The sequence below is a fragment of the Dromaius novaehollandiae genome, chromosome 10, assembly GCF_036370855.1.
Source record: "Dromaius novaehollandiae isolate bDroNov1 chromosome 10, bDroNov1.hap1, whole genome shotgun sequence".
Taxonomy (NCBI): Eukaryota; Metazoa; Chordata; class Aves; order Casuariiformes; family Dromaiidae; genus Dromaius; species Dromaius novaehollandiae.
In genome coordinates this window covers 12,275,961-12,296,655 of record NC_088107.1, presented here as the reverse complement: position 1 = coordinate 12,296,655, position 20,695 = coordinate 12,275,961, and the positions used below count along the sequence as shown (strand labels likewise).

The 20,695-nt window shown below is 41.5% G+C and overlaps 1 protein-coding gene and 1 long non-coding RNA gene across 2 annotated transcripts; one reads left to right on the top strand and one right to left on the bottom strand.

Annotated features, from left to right (window-relative positions):
- The first annotated feature begins 175 nt into the window (after positions 1-175).
- C10H15orf48 (chromosome 10 C15orf48 homolog) lies at positions 176-4,236 on the top strand. The gene is made up of 5 exons (XM_026121337.2): positions 176-314; positions 425-485; positions 757-845; positions 1,624-1,684; positions 2,381-4,236. Exons 2-5 carry the CDS (start codon positions 444-446, stop codon positions 2,447-2,449), a joined length of 261 nt encoding a protein of 86 aa, XP_025977122.1. The 5' UTR covers positions 176-314; positions 425-443; the 3' UTR covers positions 2,450-4,236.
- LOC112996042 (uncharacterized) lies at positions 1,796-14,575 on the bottom strand. Its single transcript, XR_003262327.2, has 3 exons — positions 14,349-14,575; positions 8,380-8,512; positions 1,796-2,111 (listed from the first exon to the last, which is right to left on the bottom strand). It is a non-coding gene; the product is annotated as an uncharacterized LOC112996042 (long non-coding RNA).
- Between the last annotated feature and the right edge of the window lie 6,120 nt (positions 14,576-20,695).

The following is a 20,695-nucleotide window of genomic DNA, read 5'->3' as shown; positions in this document are numbered from 1 at the left end:
ACCCCCGGCTGCCGCCTTCGCGGCCGTTCCCCGCCGCTCCTCCGCCGCGTAGGACCCGCTGCCGCTCCGGTGCGGGCCCAGCAGGTGCCGCTGACCGCCCGCGGGCGTTCCCCCGCGCCGGCCGCCAGGGGCCGCCGCCGGCGCGCTGTGCCACGCCGCGAGGCGCGGGTGAGGGCTGAGGGGAGCCGGACGGCGGGCGCCCGGCCCCACCTACGTGACCAGGGGCGCCGCCGCCGCGCATAGGCGTTGCTGGGCGTTTATAAGGCGCGGAGCACGTCCGCCGCGGCGCTGCCAGCCCGTCTCCGCTCCGCCAGGTAACGGGGGCTCGTGTCTCCCCCCAGGGAGGGGGGCGCGGTGCCCAGCGCCGCGGTCGGGGGGTGCCCGTTGCCCTGGGCAGCCGGTAACCGGGGACCGTTTGTTCCAGGTGCGCGGCCGCTGCCGTGATGAACATGAGCTTCTTCCAGATACTGAGAGCGAAAAAAGAAGTAAGTTCGTGAGAGGCGTCGGTTGCGCCGGCCGCGGCCGGGCAGGTGCCCGCGTCACCCGGGGGGAGCCGCCTCGCCGAGCGCCCCAGGGAGGCGGCGCCGGGAGCGAGCCGCGGCCCGAGCCGGGTGTCGCGCGGGACCCGCGGCCGCGTGTGTGGAGCGGCGCGCAGCGCTGTGGGGGCCGCCGCCTCGCGCCTCCGCCGCTCGTTGCTCCCCGGCCGGGGTGACGGGTCCTTCAGCCCTTTTCCCCTTTTTTTGTTTTGTCTTTCAGCTTATTCCCCTGGTTGGAGTAGTGTCTTTTGCAGCGCTTGGGGCTACCTCTTTTTCCATCTATTCCCTGCTCAGCAAATCCGATGTGATGTAAGCAAAATGCACATTGCTTGGCGTTTTGGTGTTTGACCACCTTGTTTTGTACCAAATTAAAAAAAAGAAAAAAGTGGCTGTTCTGCAGTGGTAGGGAAGACTAAGAGTCTTCCTGCAGAGTCTGAACACTGAAGAAATGACTTAATTTGTAGCATAGTCCAACCTGTTTCCTTACTTCTGCTTTAATAGGTCATAATTTACTTTTAATAGGTCATAACTTACTTTTGGCTTTAGATATGGTGGACTTTAAATGTTCTCACAAAGAATTTTAAATAATCCAGTAGGTAGGTGACATTCAGATGTTTTGCAATCATGGCGCTGATCTATATATATAGAACAGGATTGATAATATGAAATTATCCTAAGTTAGTATTTTAATGGCTTAGCTAATAGCTTAGAGCTCAGACCTACACTCATTAAGCTTTTCAGAGTTTTCATATTTACTTAAAGGAAGCTGGAATGGGTATTTAGTCATCAGGCTAAGAATCGCATTACATCTTAAATGAATCTTTACTCAGTTTTGACTTTTGGCTTCCTTCACTTATGACGATACATTATACTTAAACAATAATGGTGTGTTTGGTGCTTTGGAAGCTGCCAGTGAAGAAACATGACTGATTCCCAGGCAGAATTTAAAACAAGAATGCCCAAATTTGTAAACTTGTGCTTACTTATGTGAATAGCTCTATTGACAGTAGACTGCTCAAATGTGGAAAATGGGTGCAAGATCAGGCCCTAAAACATAGAACCTGTTTTTCTTTATCTTCTCTTAAAGCATTAACAAGAGCGGCAATCCAGAACCTTGGGAAGCTATAGATCCTACTCAGCCTCAGAAGGTAATTTATATGAATAATATAGACAGTGCAAAGACTGTGTTTTGTTTCCAGCACAATAAATGATATAATTACACCTAAAATTTATAAGAATTAGCAAAATACTAATGGGAAAAATGTAAGGCTGACTTTTACCCCTATTTAAAAGTGGAACCAGTTGCTTTATTCATTACTTTTATGTAAAGTATCTTCTCTGCGTTATTAGTGATAGGAATTCAGCTGTTGTATCATTCTCTGTTGTGTCCTGCATTTCTGGCCTTCCTCCGATTGGTGTTAGCCACTGCGACGTCCATTTACTCAGTTCCATTGATACTGGTGGAAATTTGGAGGCAATGCTGGTCACGCTCTCCTTCGTCAGGATTTTCGAAATTGACTGAGAATGTTTTTGTGTACTACAGCCCGAAGGAAAAAAATCTGTTTGGTAGAGCATCTAGGATAAGTAAAATAAAGTTATTTGGGAATATCCAGATTATTATTTATTTGAAACCAAGTGATTTTTATTCAACAAATTATTAAATACACATCGGGTTTTATTTTTGCTTACTTTCAAAAGGAAAATCTAAAACTATTAGAAAACTTTCTTCAAGTCGATATATGATACAGGAGGAAAAAATTCTAATATTTTATTGAGAGCGCAGTAAATGCTTACTAGGATTTTTACTAATCTGACTTTTATATTTCCCTCTGTATTTCTTCCAGCTATTAACAATCAATCAGAAATGGAAGCCTATAGAAGAGCTGGAAAAGGTCAAAAAGCTTACGAAGTGACAAGTTTCAGTTGCCTCAAAAAGGTACTCTATGAATCTAGTGGAATCATTTCTGCACAAACTTGACTACTGAAATCAGTGTGCGGAAATGCTTCTGCTACATTTTTAGGGTCTCCCTACATTTTTGGACTCTGGATAAGGACTGTCATGTTGCCTTAGAAGTTGCCATACAACATCCACATAGTCCAAAAATCTGTCTCAAATATTCATTCTCAGTAGGCTCTTGACGTCAAACATTGACTATTCAGATGGTAATTAAACAGGAAAAACAAAAACCTTCATACTCTTTGTAGTATTTTATTTTTATCAAAAATATAGTAATTTTATAGTTTTATATATTTTTAATAAAACATATTTAGCTTTTTGCAACATTCCATTTAAATCCAGTATGAGGAGATTATCAAAAAGCCCTTTTGAAGTGGGATTCCTGGTCTGCTGCTTCTTTATACCATATTTCAGTGCTGTATACATACTGTATAATTGTATGCAGACCAAATAGTCATCATAGGATGACTAAGGATGTCTGTGTATGGCAACATATGTGGTCATAAAATATTCTCGTTTAAGGAAACATTTAATTTCTGTGTTGGATGTGATGAACAACTTGAGACAAAATTAAGTTGTACTGATAATAAAAAACTTAGAAATGTACTTAACCCACTGAGCAGTCCAATATGTTATTTAAGACCACATTTAAAACTGCATGATTAGAACGTAAGACTTCAGCATGACTAAAACAGAATTGGAAATGGAAGGAAATCTCTTTTGTATTTAAATATTGTTGCTGTTTAAACTTACAAAATGCTGTTATAATTAAATAACTTGCATTATCCAAAACTTACTATATAATGGCAGTTTCTTGTACTAAATATTTTACATGCAAGCTTAAATGTACTGCACAGTTATCAGCGTATTTTTAAACGCTTCTAGATAGATGCTGCTAAGGACATCTGCTTTCACACAGAGAAAATCAACAGAGATTAAAAATAGGAATGCCCCTATAAAGACACATTTCCTTTCTAAGCATCTGTGTGTTTTCCTAAAGGTCAGCTAGGGAAGGGATGTAATAGGTGTACCTGCAACAAATTAATGAGAGATACATGCCTCCAAATGTAAAACAACCCTTTTGTGGAGGTATTTTCTGTATGTGTTCCCTTCCAAGTACTTTCACATATATTACAGAGTTTCTGCTACACTGGACACTGAAAAAGCATTACTTGCTGGCATGAAGAAAGCAGAACAGGAATAACTTAATTTTAAAAAGTCCACCTAGGTGAATAATAGTGAAGTGCTTTAGGTTACTTTGCTGCAGCACAGACAAGAGTTAAATTAGTGACACTGTCTCATTAACTTTAAGGTGGTCTGGCTTCAAAGACTTTATCTTCAGAGGCTTCAGGTTACTTGATATCAAGCAATAAGAAAGTTAAAATATTATTTTTGTCCTGCATTTTTGTTCAGATGCAGCATAAATATTTATTGCTTTTTTTCTCCTCCTTTTTACAAGTAAGGATGACTCAGCAACATTTATGTATAAGGGTAAGAGGAACGCTTAGGCTTCAGAATGCATTCTTGGCTTTCACTTTTAAGGAGTGATGTTACAAGATGATTGGATAGCCTGTAACCAAAAACATTCACTGCTCTAAAAGTTTTGTGTTTTTACATAGGAAAATATGTTAAAATACATTCTGTAAGTTATTTTGTATTTCCATATTTTTACTAGAATGTATTGATGAAAAATGTGTTGTGCTCTGAGTCGATACATGAATTAAATGAGTTTGTCCTTCTGTATATCACTTGTATGGTCTGTGAGTAATGTTACATGTTTTGACATAAGCATCTGTGAACGCTAGAAAAATAAGTCAGTTTTACATCATTTTTGTATTTAAACACTTTTCAGTGATGTAGCACATTGAGTAGTGTGACTACCGTCAGTCACAAGTTGGTGGTTCTCTCATCCTCTCCTGAAGTGTAATAGTAAAAGTAATAGAATGTTTTGCTTCGTTAGGGGGAGGGAAGGAGAGTGTGGGGGGGGGGGTCCCCCTTTGGTTAATAATAGATTTATGAGAAGGTTTTTCACATAATGTGAGAAGTCCAAAAACTTGTTCCATACTATGAAAAGATTGTTATTAGGATTTTAATACTTTTGGGGACAGCTTTCTGGGTTCTCAGACTTTCCCTGAGAACATTTGATCTGCACAGATGGATTTATTCTTGTAAAACACAGAATGAAACTGTGCCAAGGGAAAGAATTTACTGATGATCTTCACCCTAAAGGTGACAGGCTGGATTCAGATCATGAAGTCGTTTGAAATTATGGATTAAAGCCCTATACTTGATACGAAACCTACGAGAAGACACAAGTTGCAATGGAGATGCGTAAGCACTCCTACAGTACCAAAAAGCAGACTGGGTGGGTTATGACAATTACCTTCACATTTAGGACTCTGCTGATATGTCTCCTTTACCCTTTTTAATAGCATGATCATAATTATTATTAAAAATGGAAAAAGTAAATATGGAACAATATAAAATAAGAAGGAAGCCTATTCCACTAAAATTCAACCACTTCACATGAACAAAGAGATTTCTTGATCTCCTTTAGGACAATAATCCTCTTGCTGAGAAACCAGAGCACTTTTTATCCATGTTAATATTTATTCTCAATTATTATTGAAAATGTAATTTCCAATATACAGCCATAGAAAATAGCAATTCCTGTCTTTAAAAAAAAATTAAAAAATAGTGTACTTAGGCTTCTTTACCACCTTATACCAAAGTATTACAGATACTTTTTAAACATAATTTTTCCAATGTGGAACAGATCTTAAACTCATTATCTACACATGCAATCTAAGATTCAGCTGCAATTTACCAACACTTACACAGGAAATAAGTAGCAGTATGAGAAATTAGATGCTGGACATCTAGTGGCTTAGTCAATCTAATAGACAATGCTACTGCTTGTTGTCATATTAAAGTGTTATTTACAGGGCCAGTAAAAAGTTACCAGTTGCAATTATTAATTAGAAATTGATGTGCCCTGAATAATAGCTGCTTACTGATTTTGGACCAATGTACTTAGCAGCCTGATATCAAGGAATTGTTATTTTCAGAATGGGCTCTGTGGGCTTCCAAGGCAAGACAGATGAATGACCAGGACCCTCTAAATGAATAGCAATTTCAGTGATGAAAAAGGTAATGATGGCATGCTACCCCAGTGTCAAGAATTTTTATCAAGTGTAAGTTGTTAAAATACTAATACAGAACCAGGCCTGTACTGGTCAGTAAAACATATCTTTATTGGGGAGGCTAGTCTGTCCTTTAGTCTTCTGAAGAAAGATAAGATTGAAAGTCAGCTAAGTAGTACAGCTGTGGAACTTCCCTATTTCTTATTTTCTTTTATTGCCTGCAGAGGGTTGGGTTTGCTTGTTTTGTTTTGAATCAGTAGCTTCTCTAAGTCGCCATTCTCTGAAGGAAGTAGGCTGTGAAGTCATTCAGTAGTGCTAGCAGATGCATGGTGCTCTTTATGTCAGTTGGACAGTTACAATGTTTGTCACATAATCTGAAGGGTTTGCTCAGAACTCCATCTGCCCATTTTTTTCATAATCATTATGGTTTGGTTAGACTTAGCCAATAAAATAAAAAATTGTGGATTTAAGTCTAATTTTCAAAGATGTCATGCTGGAACAGCTCATTTTTACAAGTATGTAAGGTAAGTACAGGTACACAGAGAAGAATGGCATCCAGCACAGCCATGACCATTAGCCATACGATGTGCCCAGTGTGCTCTGGTGTGTTCAGCTGCTCAGAGCACAAGGGATGTTGGTCAGCCACGTTACACAAACATGGTAGTGACAGTCCAGTAATGCTGCTGAAAAGGCTGGGCCTGCAGCACAGAAGCATTGTGGCTGTGTCTAAATGTCCTGCAGGTGCACACAAGTGTGCCCTGGGGTCCTGGTGTTCAGTTATCTGGATTAGGGACCTCGCTGCAGTGTTCTGTGTCTCCCTTATAGCCAATGTGCATAAGCTACCTTCCTGGGGAAAACAGCATACAGGAGGTGGCAGAGCAGAGGTGTCTTTCCCCAGGTATGGACTTGGGATGCAGCTGGGACACACATCTAGATCCTAGAGATCAGAAACACCTGGAGTTCTGTTTGGCTGGAGCCTGCCGTGTCAGTGACTGCTTAAAGAGTGTGGAGAGAGGTTCTGTTAATAATGCTGATTGCGTATCTTGGACTTCTCACTATTGTAAAGTCCTCTAGTTCACTTTTGAATTAAGGTGTTGAATGGGGCACCAAGGTAGCAACACAGTTCTAAAAGGCAGTCAAGCCAGCCAAATGGGACTTCACTGGAGACTACATGTCAACATGCATTATATATCACATCTCCTGTTTAGCTCTAAAATCTATGGAGTTTCATGTGCCTACATTTTGCAAAGAGAAGGAAACAACCTTTGCTTTCATCTTTGCGAATTGTTTAATCAGGTGCATTTCCTAAAAACCAGTAGTTCTTTACATACTGGATACCCTATCTGTACTGCATCATAAGATAAAATTATTTTGCTGTAAAAATATTTGGTAGAAGAAAATACTCTAAACTACTTTGGTGTATTACATTAAATCAAAATATCTCTAAATATATCTCTAATATCAATCTCTAAATATGCAGACTATTGTACAGGTAACATGTCTAAAAAGGAGCACCTTAAGTACTGAGCAATTTTTAGCTGTGCTATACTCATTTTATGTGAGAATGGCACAACTCATTTTAGTGAAAGTACTTCTAATTTACCTGATGTACATACAAGGAAAATAAAGCTTCTCAAAGTTAAGCCAAATTGGAGTTTTTCCAGTTTAATTAAAGCAAAAAAAAGTATACTGAAACTAAACTTTGCTTAATTTCTCATTAATTCATTTAATTCACATCATCTCTTCAATAGTTCCTTCAAGTGTAGATCATCTAATAGGCATTTTGTATTTTCCACATAAGCTAGATGATTTTCATGTTGAAATCCTCACTCCTTTGAAATTAAAGGCAGTTTTAATATTGCCTTCAAAGGAAGATGAAATGTAAACCTTAACATTGAAAAATTAAGGACCATATTCAGTTGCTGAATGTAATGGAGTGCACTAACAAATTCAATGTAGCAGTCAACCATGGCCCTCACTTTAAGCATAGTATCTTTAAATCCCATTGACTTTAGGGGAAGTTTTCAGGAAATACTACCCTCTTTTGTTATTATGTCTTTTGGCCACTTTTTGGCCATTTTTTAGGTAGTAGGTTTTCACCTGGTCTGTGCTCCAACAGGTAAAGACTTTCTTCCCCAGCCTCCTATATAATGGGAAAGAAAGTTAGAAACAGTTCTTTAGAACTGAGATATTTTACATAAGTCTTGGCTCCCAGAAACTATTTACAAATACATATTTTTGAGGGGCTCTGTGGCTCTTTTTGAGAGATCATAGTAATCAGTAAATGGTTGTGAATAAACTTTTTCACTGTTAGCCTGTGAACAGCATATACCATCTGCTTGATTAGCTGAACAATATTTTATGGGTACAGTCATACATACTTTGTATTTGTTTTTGTACAAAATATTCTATTTGCAATTAATACATTTTAAAATAAGTGTTCACAGAAAACAGATTAAACATACAATTTCTTTGTGTTTAGCAACTATCTGTCTTGGTTCTAATTTGGCAGCTGTTATTCATTTAAGTAGTCATTTAACAATGAAGTGACACTATCATGGGTAGACTGATCTCTGTGCACATTTCAGTGTAATCTGCATATAACTCTTAAATTTAAATTAAGCCCTCAAGGAAGGTTAAAGGTATCTCAGCTTGTGGAAGCAGCATAGAGAATCAAAAGTGAACCTCCAGAGAGGTCTGATTTGGCGTAGTCCTAAAGTGTTGAAAATGTTGAAAGGGTTACCAGCTCCCGATGGCAACCTATCTCAACTTCACAAGTAGGAGTTTTCTTTGGAGAATTTCCATGCTTACTCGTCCTGGTATATGAGCTGTATGCTCACAATATCTTAGCACTTCCAGTCTTAACAGAGGCTTTCCTAAGAAGAAAAAATTATTTTTAAAGCTCAAGAACAGCCAATCAACTTTTTCTTCCCCTAGTCTCAGGAGGACTATAGATATTTTTGGATCAAGCCAAATTATTCTTTTTTTAATTACTATGAATATATATATTTCAGAGAGAGAAAAAATGGATTCAGGTCTGCACTTTTCTTTTTTTTCTAAACTCCTGACCCATATCTGTTGTGTGTTGTCTGATACAGAATCCTACAACCCATTCAGATATGATTCATTGACATAGATAAGAGTAAAGACTGAGACCTGGTCCAGCTCCAACCACAAGATTTACAAAGGATCCTGAACTTTTTCCTTGAAGGAAGGAGAGATGAGGTCTTCAATTTGAAACACATGATTCTAATTCTAAATAATTGGAAGGGCTATTAAATCTGACTTTATTCATCACAATAACATATATTATTTTTTAGAATTTTTTATAACTACATGTTTTAGTACATTGCAAGAGATTAGGTTCTGATTTTATATCTACAACAAAGTAATACATAGAGGAAAAACAAGAGATTGAGCGATTACTTTGTAGGGTGCACCAAGAACAATTACTATATCTTCCCCTGAGAACTATTTTATTTAACATAAATCTACTAAGCAGTATATAAATTAAATATTTACCTTTCTAACTCTGATGTTTGGAGAACAAAGTAATAATTTGCTGAATTTTATGAGCTAAATGTTATGAGAACAATAAGAATTCCATGTCCTGTGTTATGCAAACCCATGACTTTTTATTCCATGGACAATTTAGAGACTTCTGAAATAAACTTCTCTTTCTTTCTTCTCTACTTCCTACTCCATTCTGTTCCTGGTTTTTTAGGCAATCGCAGTTTTCACACACCCCGACTAGTACTTTCCATGGAATTATCACCACCAGCTTTCATATTAATTACAGGTTTAATTAAAATGCTCACTGGCTTCTCTGAATATCAAACACAAATTAAAAACATCACCATTAGAAATGCATCATTAGAACCTACAGTCATGTTTTTTTCACTGCAGGTGGCTGATCATTTAATACAGCTATTTGTAAATAGTCTTCTGGGAGAATGGAAGGTTGCTTTTTTCAGTATACATACAGACTGAAATGATAATTATGTTCCCCAAAAATATAATTTTGGGGCAAGAATGTTTGATGTAGTTTTGCAAACAGATGGACAACTTAATCAGTTAAAACAATCAGCAGAAACTTGTAACATAAGTGAGAAACAAAATGCTGTATACAAACTTGCATCTGCTTTTATGGAGCATGTAATGGTAACACCTAGACAAAGCAGTTGTCTTCAGACAATCATTTTTGCATGATGACTGCATATGGTATTGGGTACCAATCCACACCACTCCTTTTTGAGATACAGCCTCAACATGCAGGCAGCTGACCCCTCATTTTCCCACATTAACAATCCGTAACACTTGCACTTGGATTCCCCTGTTGTGTGGTGTCACTGATAAGGTCTTCACAAAACGCCAACTCTTTCAGCCTTTCAAAACATTTCCTTCTTGTTTTAGGAGTCCTCTTGTTGAACTCCTGCTCAGTTACTCACTTACTCTCTCCCAGCCTTTCACTAAGATGTTTATCCTCTCTCAAGTCAGTAAAAGACAGCCAGGGTCTGAAGAGGATAAAACCTAATTAATTATCTGTCTTCTTTTAGCCTCTTCCCTTTTCCAGCTTGTCTGATGTCTCTTTAAACATATGTATCTATCCTTAAAGAAGCCATGCAATGGGTTTGGCTGTAAGCACTGCTATCTCATACAGGGTACAACCTTTCAGTAACCATCCATCAGTTCACAAACTCTCTGAGCAAAATTTAAAATGCTCTGAACCTAAACTAAATTCACTCCACTTTCAGAAAGTAAAGTGAAGCCTGTAAATCAAAGACTTAGTAACATTATATTCTCTTTGGCATGTAGCTTTCTTTCCATTACTAATCTTTGTTATTACAGTAGTACTTAAAAACCTTAACCACAAGCAGGCCATGACTGTACCTGGTCACTGTATGAATGCCTCTGAAGAGCTTACAATTTATACAAGCAGCACAAAGGAAGAGTAGCAAAAAAACAGAAGCACAGAGTTTGGATGTAACATCAACAGGAGATATGAGGACAGTAGTACTTAAAAACCTTAACCACAAGCAGGCCATGACTGTACCTGGTCACTGTATGAATGCCTCTGAAGAGCTTACAATTTATACAAGCAGCACAAAGGAAGAGTAGCAAAAAAACAGAAGCACAGAGTTTGGATGTAACATCAACAGGAGATATGAGGAAGAGTCAGAAATGGCACAGGTCTTCCAATATGCAAACCACTGTCCTATTAATTTGCTTTGCTACCTCTCAGAATAAAATAATTACATAGGAGAAGACTACATCAGAACAAAATACGACCTTCACAAGATCTTCATGTTGTAAGAATACTTGATCTGTTCTTTTGAGTTACTGACACGCCACCGTGATGTCAGATTTGGAAAAAATCTCTTCAGAGGCCCTTAAATGTCCCCTTCTGCATTTTCTTTACTCTTCTCAAAAGAGAAGTTCAGTACTGGTATAAGAAAGTGAAAGATTTGGCCACATCTCTGGCTCATTCAGCAGGCTTGAACTACTAAAAAAAATATACTGGTGATCCATAATGCACCTCTGTCAGCTGCAAGCCTCTACCTTCCTTCCTGCAGTTCCCCCAGTGCAGCCCCTTGCAGACTTCATCTCTGCACCTCCCAAAATAGAACCTTTATTGAGGCAAACCAGCAAGAAACGAAGTAAACAATTCCGTTAAAGGAAGATGCTTTTTGGTTTGTGAAAGTATTTATCATACAGTACTGACACAAAGAATGTAAGGATTAGTCGGCAAAACACAAATGTGCAATTATCACTAGCTTACAAGGGTAAACATACGAGTTGTTAGTTCATTTTACTTTGCTGTCTTCAACATCCAACACTGATTAACAAAGACAGAACTGACCCAACTCATTTGAGGTAAAGTCATTTGATGCTGAAATATATCTAAGTACTTTTTATTAGATGTGTGAGGAGGAGAGAGGCTATTTTCTGCTGTACATTCCAATATCAGGTAGTATATATTGCTGTAAGAAATCTTCTTATTGAAGAAACAGAGCTAAAAGTTATACAGGTGAGATTTTCTTCAGCTTTTCATTTTTGTTAAAAGAAAAATTCAGCCATCCAAATGTAGACTAGGACCATCATAAAAATGCCTGATTTGTATAAGAACATGTTCTTATTTGAAAATATTATTTGAATTTTAAAACCAATTTGATTCATAATCATTCCATCAGCTAGTTACTCATGCTTTGGAAACCAGTACAGCTCTAAGGAAAGTCATGGCATTCTATTAAAGATACGCAAGTATTACATGCCATTTCTTAGGTAAATCTATCAGTTTGTCACCACCCACCTTATCAAAGAACACAAGATTTGCTGGATTCAAAAGCTTTATTGATTTTTTTCTTTCTTTTTTTTGTATATGACAGTCCATGTCAGCATTTTTCTGCCTGATATCAGCTGCCCCCCATTTCTCTACAGCAAGATGCTATCTAGTTACTTCATTGGTGCGTGTGGTTTCTGTAGTAAATAGTAACTCTCAAAGGGGCCTGATGCAATCATTAAAGGAAATCGTTCATCCTGCAGTTGTCATCTGTCTCACTTAGCGCAGCAGCGTTGTTGTCCCTAGCGCTAGCTGCAGAAAATAAACAAGAATAATGGGAATGATTCACTGATATTTGGTGTTGGACCTTTCCCAAGAAAGCTTTCAGATTAAATAAACATTGGCACACTGCTCAGTGCAGTTTTAATTCACTGTCCAAAGCGCTGGGTGTACAGCACATCCCTGCCATGCAGGGAGCACACAACATAACAAGATCACCTACAAGTGCAACTGAAATGGAAAGCAAAAAACATTAGTGAGGAAGTGGATTCATCCAAGAACTGCAGCTGGACTAAGTAATTATTTACCTTCGAGGTGCTGATTTGGGTAGAGAACAGGTAGACTGTTTGCTGAAAGCTATCTCTCATCATAAAACAATCATCACTGGAAATTACACCCTTCAAAGAAAGTCCAAAGACTAAATAGCCACAGAGTCCAAAGAACCATTTCCCTACTGGGGCTCACCCAGTTCAAGGATCAGACAGGGTCGGGCAGGTCACAGGGCAGGTAAGAGCAGCTCCATCAGCCCCATCTGTGCTGTACCTCGGCCTGATACCCATGGGGTTTCGGCATCCAGAGCTACCTGCTCAAACGTCTCCCAAGTACTGTATGTGTAAATACAATAGTGTTGATTCTTGCCAACACTGTGAATGGGGATACGATGTCTTTTTGTAAAACTCAGGACAGCTGCTTGGAGCCCTCCCAGGACTCTGCCGACGACGCAGGGAGCCGAGGGCACGCAACACCCAGCCCGGCACTGCGCAAATACCCCCACGGCAGAGCGCTCCTTCGAGGCAGGTGTCCGAACGGACCTAGCTGCGTTTCGTTTACTCTCACTGCGGCTTTGTCTCACACGTCCTTCCAGTGCTTCTTCCTGGCCCCCAAGAAAACCAGGACCGAAAAACTCTCTGTTTAAGATCCTGAACACAAAAACATGGAGCCCACCCCACAGCACCTCAGGGTGGCTTCCCTGGTACGGAAGTCGTTGCCTGCCGAGGCACCAAGCCAGGAAAGCCGGGAAGGAGGACGCCCTTTCGGCCACACCAGCCTCCCCGGGGAGGCTCTTCCTGGCACTTGCTCCCAGGCTGCCGCCACCGCATTTCTGCAATTCGGTGCCCGCAGCCTGGGGCCATTGGGGGCGAAGGATGTCGTTTGTGCCTTAAACTTCATTCCAAATGAAGCCACCGTGAGTGAGAAGCAAAGGTCCTTTATTGTAAGTGCTACTGTCAAGGAAACAGTATGTCATCTAGCCATCCTTCACAGCTCTTCGTTTCACCTCATCTCCTGTGAGACAGGGGTGCGTTTTGCAGGAGTACCAGGCCCTGAGGGGCCCCAGCTCCGGGGGGAGCACAGCCTGGAGGGGGCCCCAGCTCTGGGGGGAGCACAGCCCGGAGGGACCCCAGCCCTGAGAGGGCCCAGCTCCGAGGGGAGCACAGCCCGGAGGGGCCCCAGCCCTGAGAGGGCCCAGCTCCGGGGGGAGCACAGCCCGGAGGGACCCCAGCCCTGAGAGGGCCCAGCTCCGAGGGGAGCACAGCCCGGAGGGGCCCCAGCCCTGAGAGGGCCCAGCTCCGGGGGGAGCACAGCCCGGAGGGACCCCAGCCCTGAGAGGGCCCAGCTCCGAGGGGAGCACAGCCCGGAGGGGCCCCAGCCCTGAGAGGGCCCAGCTCCGGGGGGAGCACAGCCCGGAGGGGCCCCAGCCCTGAGAGGGCCCAGCTCCAGGGGAAGCACAGCCCTGAGGGGCCCCCGTGCTGCCCTGCTGCTTTCGGCACGCCTGGGTTCCTCCAGACGCTCCTGCTGCGCCGCTGTAGGAGCATCCCCGGGGCGGAGGGAGCGCGGCTACCGCTGCCTCCGGCCCGGCTCTTCCCTCACCGCCTCGACAAGTGCCCGGCGCTGAGCCGGGCCGCCGCCGCCCCCCGCAGCCAGGAGCCACCGCCGCCTCCGCCATGGCACAGCCCCAGCGACCTCCCCCGCCCCGGCCGTTAGCCGCCCCCCGGGCCGTTACCTCCCCCCCCCGGCCGATACCCGCCCCCCCATGTCCGTTAGCCCCCCCGGGCCGTTCCCTTGTAGAAATAATTTATCCAGACTTTAGGATATAGGCCACATACTAGCTGATGTTGCAAATCTAGAAAAGGAATTCACCAGAAAACGCATACCTCAGCGATGGGAGTGTGCACAGAACCTTTCTGTTTTTTCTGTGCTTGTTTTTTTAATTCAGACTCTCAGGGCTTGGCCGCCACAGCCGTGCCGGGACATGGGCATGGCCCTCGTGTTTCGGGTGCGTGTTGTGCATTTCCTCATTCACGGCGAATTTTTGCTCTTCGGGACGTGTTTTTGTTGGCGAGGTCAGCTGCGAGCGGCGGCGTGCGCGTGGGTGTCCTGCGGCCCTGCGGCGCGGGCCGGGCTGCGCGGCCGCCCCGAGCGCCGATGCCAAGCAGGGAGCTGGGGGGCTGCGTGCCCCCACGCTCCCCACGGCGCCGGGCGTCCCCACGGCCTGCGCCGGCCTCGCAAGCCTGCCCTCTCCTCCGCTACCCTTGGCCAAGGTGTGAGCGCGCAGGTAACCTTCCCTGGGAAACGTCGTGAGTAAATAAGTTATACTTCACAGTGCGAAATTTTTAAGATAAAGCTAGTAGAAGATCAATCTTTATGACCTCGTTTCTATAAACTGTAGGAAGTGCTTCTGCTAGTCTGTTAAAATTCCGATCAAACACTTGCTTCTGGTTTTATCAGCTATCAAGCAGTCCGAAACCAGTCTCTTCAGCTTCAGACATTTGATACAGACTATACTGAATTCTTACATTATTCACTTTCTGTCTTTCACACCCTCTTCCCTGTTTTGTACTAAAACTCCTTCCTTTTTTCCCACCCTCTTCCTTATTTTCTACTGAAACTCCCTCCTCCTTTCCGTTGTTGACACATGGTTTGTTCTTGCGACACCTCCATGTCTTGCTGCCTCACCCACCAAAACAGGTACATCAGATGCATTAAAATTACAGGCCTAATTTTATTTCTGCTGTCACTGCTACTCAGTGAGATATCTGCATGACATTGTGGGAAGTTATACGTGCAAAATTACTAGATGAGATTATAATTGGTGATTTAAAGTCAGAAGTTAGCCAAAAAGGCCCCACTTGTAATGCTTGTGTTCCTTCTTCTCCTCTGTTCTGTTGTGATTTATGCTCATGGTATTGGAAGAAACTCGCCATAGCAATGATTTAAAAAAAAAGATTCTCACTGATAACAGTAAGGATGCATAGTCTGTAAAGTCTGTAGGCTTTCTGTGTATGCCTAATTAACAGTAAATAAGAGTTGTCTTTCAAAACTGAAAAAAAATGAAATGAGAATTTGTATATGGGAGGTCATACATAAAAGCATGCTTTCTCCTTCAGTAGATTTTCACATAAAGACAGTTGCAGTTTTTCTTTAAAACTGTAAACACAATAATATTGTTACGTTTCATTCCACTGAACGCTCTTTCTTAATTATGCAACTGAAGACAACTAAAGGCCACGTCTGCTAATAATATTATGCGAGACAGTTCCTTACCCACTTCTACCAGAACGTCTTATCATTTAAATAAGAGCTGTTTTCTTAGTGAAATTTGATTCATCTGGCATGTTTCCTGACGAGAAGATGGCAAAATAACTTGTTCATGTTCCATAACTGCAAACTTGGAGTGGTCCAGAGTTTGGGATAGCAACATTTTAGTTCTGAACGTGGTAAATCATCTGGGTTCCTGTAGTCTTGTGAACCCTGATAGTGGCAGCCCAAGCAACAGCTGTGAAACAGCTTCTTCCCTTGTATATTTTCTTTTTCTTTTATTTTTGAGTAAATTGGAAAACATTATGCCTATAGGTACAAACCTAGCAGCCCTCACTCAGCCAGACTCCTGCTGACTGCACTGACTTCTTACCCCAAGGGTTGTTGGAGCAGGGGTGGTAGATGATAGCTCTTCAATTTGGGGCTTTATAACAGTATTGATTTTTTTTTAAGCAGAGTTCCTCACTGAGAGAAAGGGAGTTCTGCACAGATGCTGTTGACACCAGGCGGCTGCAAACTGAGGATCTTCTGGTTCAGGAGGAAAAGTCAATAGGATACAGCACCAAAAATAAACTACAGGGGCAAGAGGTCTGTAGCAATCCAATCGGCATAACCTGAAGGAGCATGTGTTAAACGGTGCAGTCACAAGGCAGAGCTGCCCATCATCCCACTTTATAGTTACATCGGTTCTTGAGAGCGCTTTGGTGTTCAAGCCAGTTTCTATCATTTTACTCTTTCATATGGTATTTTGTGTGCAGTCGGTCTCCACATGCCCACCAGTGGTAGCCTGCTGGTGACCGTGGGCTCGGGTGCTTTGCAAAAGTTTCATCCTCTGAAAAGGTTGATGTGTGTTTTGAAGTGAAAGCAAGAAATTCCCACCTTTATCATCCCACTGGATTGTTAACAGCAGAACATTTGTGAGAAGCTGGAGGTTTTTGTATTCCTCTATTTTAGTGTTTTAGAATGTGTGGATTTTTAGTTGCAAAATTAATGTAGGATCAATATGATACATTACCAGATATGGCTTATTTGAACAGAGGTTATTACCTTGTGTGATGTGTAGAGAGCAAATAGGGGTAGATGCAGCCAGATTAGCTGAGAGGGTAGAAAGCCACACAAGTTTAAAAAACTTATGCTGTGTAAATAAATGTGTTTAAATTTTCCTTTTTTAATTCAAGCAAATATATTTGCAGTAGGTAGGTAACTAAAAACCACCATTCTTTGCCAGACTTAATGCTGCTGGTGCTGCTGCACGAACAAGGAAGTAAGTGCAGAAAAGCCAGATTAATTTTAAGCTCTGTTAGTAACAGGAAAATCTTATCAGTTTGCCAAAGAAAAACAAAGTCATGTACTTGCAATAAATCACTGATTCGCCACATCAAAACAAAGGGAAAGCTGATTTTATATTGAAGCTCTTAAGAATGTTTTATTTAATGATGCATCTCTGCTGCTCTGTGACTTTTCTTATAACTTAGTCAAACCTCAATTATTAAAAAAAAAGACTCTCTTTTTGTAGTCATTTTGGGTAGCTTTGTAGACGTTTAGAGTATTTAGGTAAGAGTTGAGTGAGGTCTCAGCTATATATCTGGGAAAAAATACATTAGCATTATGCTGCTTTTACTATGTTTATTTTTCCACTTGTGAAGTGCTTTGGATGAAGCATGTGTTATGGGCAGAAGACAGAATTTGGCTGAAAGACTGCAGTGTCTGCCTTGCTCACAGATGCAGAAATACGGAGCAAAATCTGAGCTATGATGACTTGCAGTTCTGTTCATTGCCTCATTGCCAAACTCCTAGCCATAATGGTGTGTATGTATCAGTATGTGTTAAAAAAGATTCTGCCTTTCTCCTAAGAGAAGTGAGAACCTGTGAGCAGTGGGCATGTCTCTGCTCAAATTCCTGTGTGTTCCTTAGTTCAAAGAAGAAACTTTCATAATATGCAAAACAGGGTGACATTTGGGAGCTCCTGTTTGATGAGCTATGTGATAAGAGTAATCGTTCCTTGGTATGCATGAAGCACAAAGATGTACACACTTCTGTGGGCCAGTGCTTCAGTTCAGCAAAATCCTTGCCCAAGTCATTAGCGTGTTCACTCAATAAAGAACCAAAGTGCCCTTCCTACCTGCTTTTTAAAATCTTCACAGTTGTCTGTTTCACAGTACCAATGACATAATATACGTTCTTCAGTAAGGAACACTAAAGCGCAACATTATTACTGTAGCTAGAGATGAGCATGTGTTGAAGTAGTTTGTAATCAAGGTTACGAAAATCAGAAGCTGAACTTCTGAACTTCTTTGCCTATTGGATTTTTTTTTCTGCCTCACCAAGCAGATGCCAGGATGTATAGCAACCCAGCAAAGGTGCTGGTCGGGGCACCGCTCCAGTTCTTTTTTCTTTATTAGCATCAGTAATGATGTGTGTGGTATGGGATAGGTGGGGAAGACAAGCCTTACTAAAGTGAAAAATGGTTGGAAAACCAGTCCTCAGACATCCTAGCTGGACTGCCTAATAGATCAACCAGTGCTGCAATCTCTGAGCAAAATTGGCATCGACTTCCTCTGAGACTGGCGGGCTGTGGTCAGGAGTGTCAGTACGCTCCGTAGCTGGCCGCATGCTAATGTAGTGCAGTCTAATGTTTTTCAGTTGCTACCTGGAGTACCCACGTGGCCTGGCTTTATCTCTTTCCTTCCCAACACCCTCTTTTGTACACAAACACACCTCGTATCATCAACACAGTATGAACTCTTAAAAAATTATCACTGCAGGATGAACAACCTCACTCAGCCATAGCAGTTGGTTGGTTTGGTCTACTAAAAGTTAGATTTCATTTTGCTAGCTACTCCTCTTCTGTGCGCCTCGAGCTGCTTCTTTCTAGCTCTGACATCAGCTAGATCAAAATTAAGGACAGCCTCTGTCCTCTAGCCTTCCTCCAGCAAAACATCAACTGCGGTAATACTGAAGGAGGAAGAATGGTGTTCTGGTTTCATTACTGCTTTACAGAGACAGTTCATGTATCGAATGTAGCACGGTATCCTGCATGGCTGTCCACAAGTGAGCACAACTAGAACAAATCTTCATTTACAGCTTACTGTAAATTGCCCTTTTACTTCTGATATGCAATGAGTTATTTTGGTTTAAATTTTCTATGATACAATGTGGCTTTTGCCCCAGGCAACTAGGTGACCTGACAGCCATCATAATTTGTTCCATCTAGGTTATATTTAAAGCAAACGTCAAGCACTAAGCAACCAATCTTTGCAGCTGGTTGAGCAACTTCGGTTTCCTAATGAAGGTGTGTGTTTTCTGCAAAAGCTTAGAAAATACAGGATTGCTTAATAGCTTGAAGAAATGAAAGAAGACTTTACTGGAAGGAAGTTGTGGTTCTGAGCTGTTCAGCCACTGTCATCTGTATTTTCCCTAGATGGTCTGCTTAACCAGATTAAAAGACAACATTTACTAGCAACTGCAGTGTAAACCCAGTGGTATTCTATATTTGTCATTTTATCTGTCTATTTTGAAGCAAAATTTCTTCCCTAAATATGTCTTTTTTGATTCAAAATACTATCACATCCTTTACAAAAAGGAAGACAGGGGAGGATGTTTCAAATGTAAGCATATACTGTTCTGGAAACATGGATACAACACCACAAAGAAACAGTACCTATTTTCACAGGCTCCAATGGCTTGCACAATGAGTGATGCTATTTACATTAATGAATATACTTTTTAATTGCATTTCAGTTACCCATAGACACAATTGATTTCCACCCATAGAATTTATTAGAACATGAAGAAGACATTTCATCTTTGTATTGCATGGATATGTCTTTATATATCTTTAAGAAAGATCTTAAATCCTAAAAAATAGCAAATCATTGCTAGGTTTGCTCTGTTCCTTATTACATCCATGATAAAATTAAATCCTTAAAAAAAATTGTTTTATTTACTATTAAGGCATTTTTTAACTTTGAGACAAAATTTATTCCCTTGACGTATAAGAAAGTAATTCTCAATAGTTACATTCAGGATGCAACTCTTCTTATTAAAGCTAGGACTAGTGCACCACCTTCTGGTAAACTCAGGAAAGGTCTTGGGGCTTTCAGAAGGAGAAATATGTGTCCATTTAATTTTGTGTCAGACTTGTGCTTACAGTGGGCTTTGAAAAAGGAACGCATGAAATCTGTAAAAAGAAAGAGTAATTATATGCTGGATTCGAACAGGTAGAGTCTTCTTAACTATGAAAATGCTTGCTTGTGGTATTTTTTCAAAAATTCTATCTGAATTTAAAGGACCAGTTATAATTAAATAGGGGGGAGGATGGAGAGAAACTAGGAACTGATTTAGAATGGGAAGATAAAAAGGAAGTTTGTTTGTTTTAAGGCAGAAGGAGAATGTACAGGCTTTCAGATGAGCTCCTTCCTGTGACTTTGCAACTCGATGCCCCGATTTTCCTTACAGAAGTCAAAGAGGAAATGTGCTTTGGGGGAGCGTGTATTTGAATAGGACAGGAGAAGGGTGGCCGTGCGAAGCGTTTGAGGGTATTTCACGTGCAGCACTGCGTGAGAAGCTCAGAGTGACAGTGTAAGCAGCAGACGCACAGGTTGCAAGCTGGGTGTAACTGGTGAAGCTGTGGAGATGGCAGGCAGTAGTACAAGAAAGCAAAGTGAGAGAAGCAGAGAGCCGTGGCAGAGCGCAAAACCCAGCTGAAACACAATTTTAGAGCCAGGTGTGCTGACACCTGGAACACTGGAGCCTGCTTGGAGCTACTAGCAAGGATAAAGATGTTGGCAGCTTCCCTTTAAGGCAGGTAGAGGGAAATGAGCTGAGTATTTACAATGGATTGCACCTGCCCCCTTGAGATCCCAAGGCAGCTGCTTCTCTGGCTATGGACCAGCTTCTTGGAGCCTGGGAAGCTGCTGCAGTACATATCAAGTCTAATTACCCAATGACCCATATTAATTTA